This window comes from Thermothelomyces heterothallicus, assembly GCF_042370625.1.
Source record: "Thermothelomyces heterothallicus CBS 202.75 unplaced genomic scaffold P884_scaffold_28, whole genome shotgun sequence".
Lineage (NCBI taxonomy): Eukaryota > Fungi > Ascomycota > Sordariomycetes > Sordariales > Chaetomiaceae > Thermothelomyces > Thermothelomyces heterothallicus.
The window spans coordinates 229,512-232,854 of NW_027192589.1; the positions used below are offsets into that span (position 1 = coordinate 229,512).

At 56.4% G+C, this 3,343-nt stretch overlaps 2 protein-coding genes across 2 annotated transcripts; one reads left to right on the forward strand and one right to left on the reverse strand.

Moving 5' to 3' along the window:
• Window positions 1–1,088, reverse strand: P884DRAFT_263863 (uncharacterized protein). The gene has a single exon (XM_069441797.1). It carries the CDS (start codon window positions 705–707, stop codon window positions 249–251), a length of 459 nt encoding a protein of 152 aa, XP_069294471.1. The 5' UTR covers window positions 708–1,088; the 3' UTR covers window positions 1–248.
• A 511-nt stretch (window positions 1,089–1,599) lies between these two features.
• Window positions 1,600–3,343, forward strand: P884DRAFT_287407 (uncharacterized protein; the record flags this gene model as incomplete). Its single annotated transcript, XM_069443879.1, has 4 exons — window positions 1,600–1,751; window positions 1,792–1,858; window positions 2,625–2,936; window positions 3,191–3,343. The coding sequence occupies 4 exons, from the start codon at window positions 1,600–1,602 to the stop codon at window positions 3,341–3,343; spliced, it is 684 nt and encodes a 227-aa protein (XP_069294472.1).

Consider the following 3,343-nt stretch of genomic DNA (forward strand, 5'->3'; position numbering starts at 1 on the left):
CCCCCCCTCCCCCAAACAAGAACTTTTTTTATGATGCTGTGCTCCGATGCATGCAGATAACTTTTTTCTGGTACAACAAGATCGTGAACCGAATGACAAAGGGGATGATGTAATGGAAGAGCGAGTCGTGTGATGTCTCTCTAGAGAGACTGGATGTGATGTTCGACCGAGTGTGGTTGAGTAGGGTGTAGGGTCGACGTTAGAAGTAAGTGGAGGATGTCAAAGCTCGAGACCATCGGTCGTCGGGTTTACGCCGAGCGCCTGCGCTGGAGGCGGACGGACTCGAACGAGCGGGCGTAGGCTCGGAGCTCCTTCGCTGCCTTCTCGGACAGCTGAGTAGCATCGAGACCCGCAGACGAGCTGCTGCGCATCGAGCAGAGGCTGGTGTGTGACGCCGAGGGCGAGAGGGTTTGGATCTGGGTAGATCCCCTGCGAGTGCTCGACTGGGCGAGGGCGAAATCGTACGCCGGGGACAGGTAGAACTTGGTGCCGTTGTTATATGCTGTGGGACTCGACGACGACAGGGTCCAGTCGGACGGGAAGCTGCTCGGTGCCGGAGAGCCCGCTGCCGAGCTCACGACAGAGCTTGGTGATGACGACGATGTCCTCTCGTAATCGGCCAGGCGGCATGATTCGGAGCAGTAGGTGGCGCCGTCGGTTTGCTTGTCGCAACCCAGGCAGAACTGATGTTCCCAGTCGAACGACATGTTGGTAGATGCTTGGAGTGCTAGAGTCGAATGGGTGTGTGTGTGTGTGTGTGTGTGTGTGTGCGTGTATGCGTGTGTGCGTGTGTGGACGCCTCGTAACGACGTTGTTGGACGAAGAGATAGCCGACTTCTGGCCGCTCGTGAAGCAAGTTGGGTTTACCACAAGTGAGGTAAGAGGTAGCTAGGCTTTGATGCCGTGTGGTGGATGCGTCTCTGTGTCTTGGTCGTGGATGCAAGTTATTGGAGAGAGAGAGTGTGTGTCCGAGGCTGCAGAGGCGCTTCCAAGGGAAGAACGTTGACTATAAGAAGACGGAGGCTTGTTGACTCATAGCAGCTGATGCCAATTCAAGGCAAGGCAGCGGTGGAGATGAGAAGGATGTGGATGTGGGAAATCAACCACAAGCAATTCTGATGCCCAGGTGGGAATGGAGTCGAGAGCAGCTGGGGCAGCCTGGATTAAGTATCCTGGCAAGTGCCTGCCCTTGGCTGTACTACGATGTAGTGGGTGTGAAGGGCGAGGGGAGGCAGAGGCCCATGACCACAAAGGGACCCACGCATACCAGAGTACTCAGACATTGGCGCCTTCCAGGCTAACTACCTTCACAGTACGTGAAAGGAGTGTGCAGCAAGGTACTCGACCGCCGCAATCCGCTGTCACAGGTACGCAGGGGGGAAGTACTCTCTACCTGCCAGCAGGGTAAAAGAGTGTGGTGGGGCTGGCCCCGCTAAGGGCCGAAAGGCTTGCAATCTGCGCTAATCCCCTTCCGACAGGGCCCCAGAACAGGGGCTAGATGCTAAGTTGTGGCGTGCCCAAAAGAAATTTTTTTGCACAGGCGTGAGCATAACAAGGTCTCCGGCTTGTCGTGGCACCACCCTAGTCATTTGTGAGCGCATGGGTGGAGTCTTCCACCTTGACGCCATCCTGGTCGATCGAACGAGAACGCTGCGTGAAGGGGCGTGCACCCAGCTCCGGCCGCTCTTTTCGGGGGTGGTGTTCACGCAGGTCAAAAACGCGCGAAAAGGCGTGCTTGATGCGCAATTGCCGTCTACCCTCGCCATTGCCTGCCGAAATGATGTTCGCAAGTCACACAGAGGTTGTTCATGCTACCGTGCGATGGTTGCCGAGGCGCTCCAAGCAGGTTCCTGTGGGGGTCCTGCTGTTCGCCTGACCTTCTTTTGATTCTTCTGGTTCCATAGTGGCCTGAGAAGAAGGCGAGAAGAAGGCGGGAGAAAAACAGAGACTTGCAGAGAATTACCCAGACCGGGCGGGCGTCGCCTGCTGCCAGTGTGTGCGCGCACCACCTGAAGTGGGGACACGGCCGTGTACTATGTAGTTACGGAGAGATTGTGGTACATACATAGTTACATGCGTAGTGCTACTTGTACGGAGTGCTGCAAGCAGTGTATGATGGCCATAGGCTCTGTCCGGCCCCAGCGATCAGGCGTTTTGCAGGCTTGCCTTTGTCGCCTTCGCCGACGAGTACCAGCAGCTTTGCTGTTATTATGCAGGACCATCATCCAATAAGGAACCCTCTTCTTCATCGCTTGCCCCGAAGCTTTCAACACGCTGAAACCTCCGGGAGCCCTTCTACCTACAAGTTACATATGCTGCACCACTTGGTCAATTGATCTTGATGTCGCATGCCGGCGGTGGTGCTCCATCCGACCCGGGAATCCCACGCCGCCCGCTCTACCTACATTGCCGTGTCTGGCAATCCAGGATGAAGCAGGAAAGGAAAAACAGGAGCTATCTACGTGGGGGTCCCTCTTCCTTGTTTCAAGGCAGACTGATAGGCAAAAAGGGTCGACACTGTTATCGTGCGGAGGTGGGCGACTGTTGAAGCTGCAGTCTGCGGTGCGACCAAGCGTAGCCTTGGTCGCACCCCAGAGCTTCGCTGAACCGCTTCCATTAGGTAGCTTTGGGAGGGCATACAGGCCAGCGACCTCGAATGGGCGTTTCCATTGGCTGCCCTCGCCCTCGGCATGGTTGATGGGCAATTCTTTATTGACGAGCTGCCCCTCAACGCGCAGCTCTCTCGCTGCAGGAGGAAGGCCGGCGCCAGTCGGCCGCATGAGAGACCCTCCTCGGTTTCCTTCCGTTGCCAATCAGCAGCAGGCGTGCGCACTGCAGGAGAGCAACCTATCGCATGGTGCTCATCGAAGCTGCTGTCGCTGGCCATTGTCCAATACCACGACGTCTCGCAGCGCTGGTGTGTTGACGGGAGACCTGTACATACATACGTCCTAGGTACACACATCCATACACTCGCTGTGCTCACTGTACACGACAGTGCTCGCAGTAGGCAAAGTTAAGCAAGCCACTCCGCGCCAGGATGGGGACTCGCTCATCATTTACAACAGTTGTTGTAGAACCCCCTCCCCCCCCCCGCCGGGCAGACCTCAGAAAGCAGAGCAGGATGGATGTATGTATGTACATAGATTCTGAAGAAGATAACGCAATTCGCTCGATGATTTTGGCACAGCACAAACAGCACGTCCTCAACAGGGTCGATCAGGGAGATCTTGCGTTACGCATTGCCCAATTCTTCGCCAACCCCTCAGAGATCATGCCTACCAGGTCCCTCGCCAGCCTGCCATTGCCCGTCGCATCTGGTGTGGGGAGCTTCCTGGGCTAA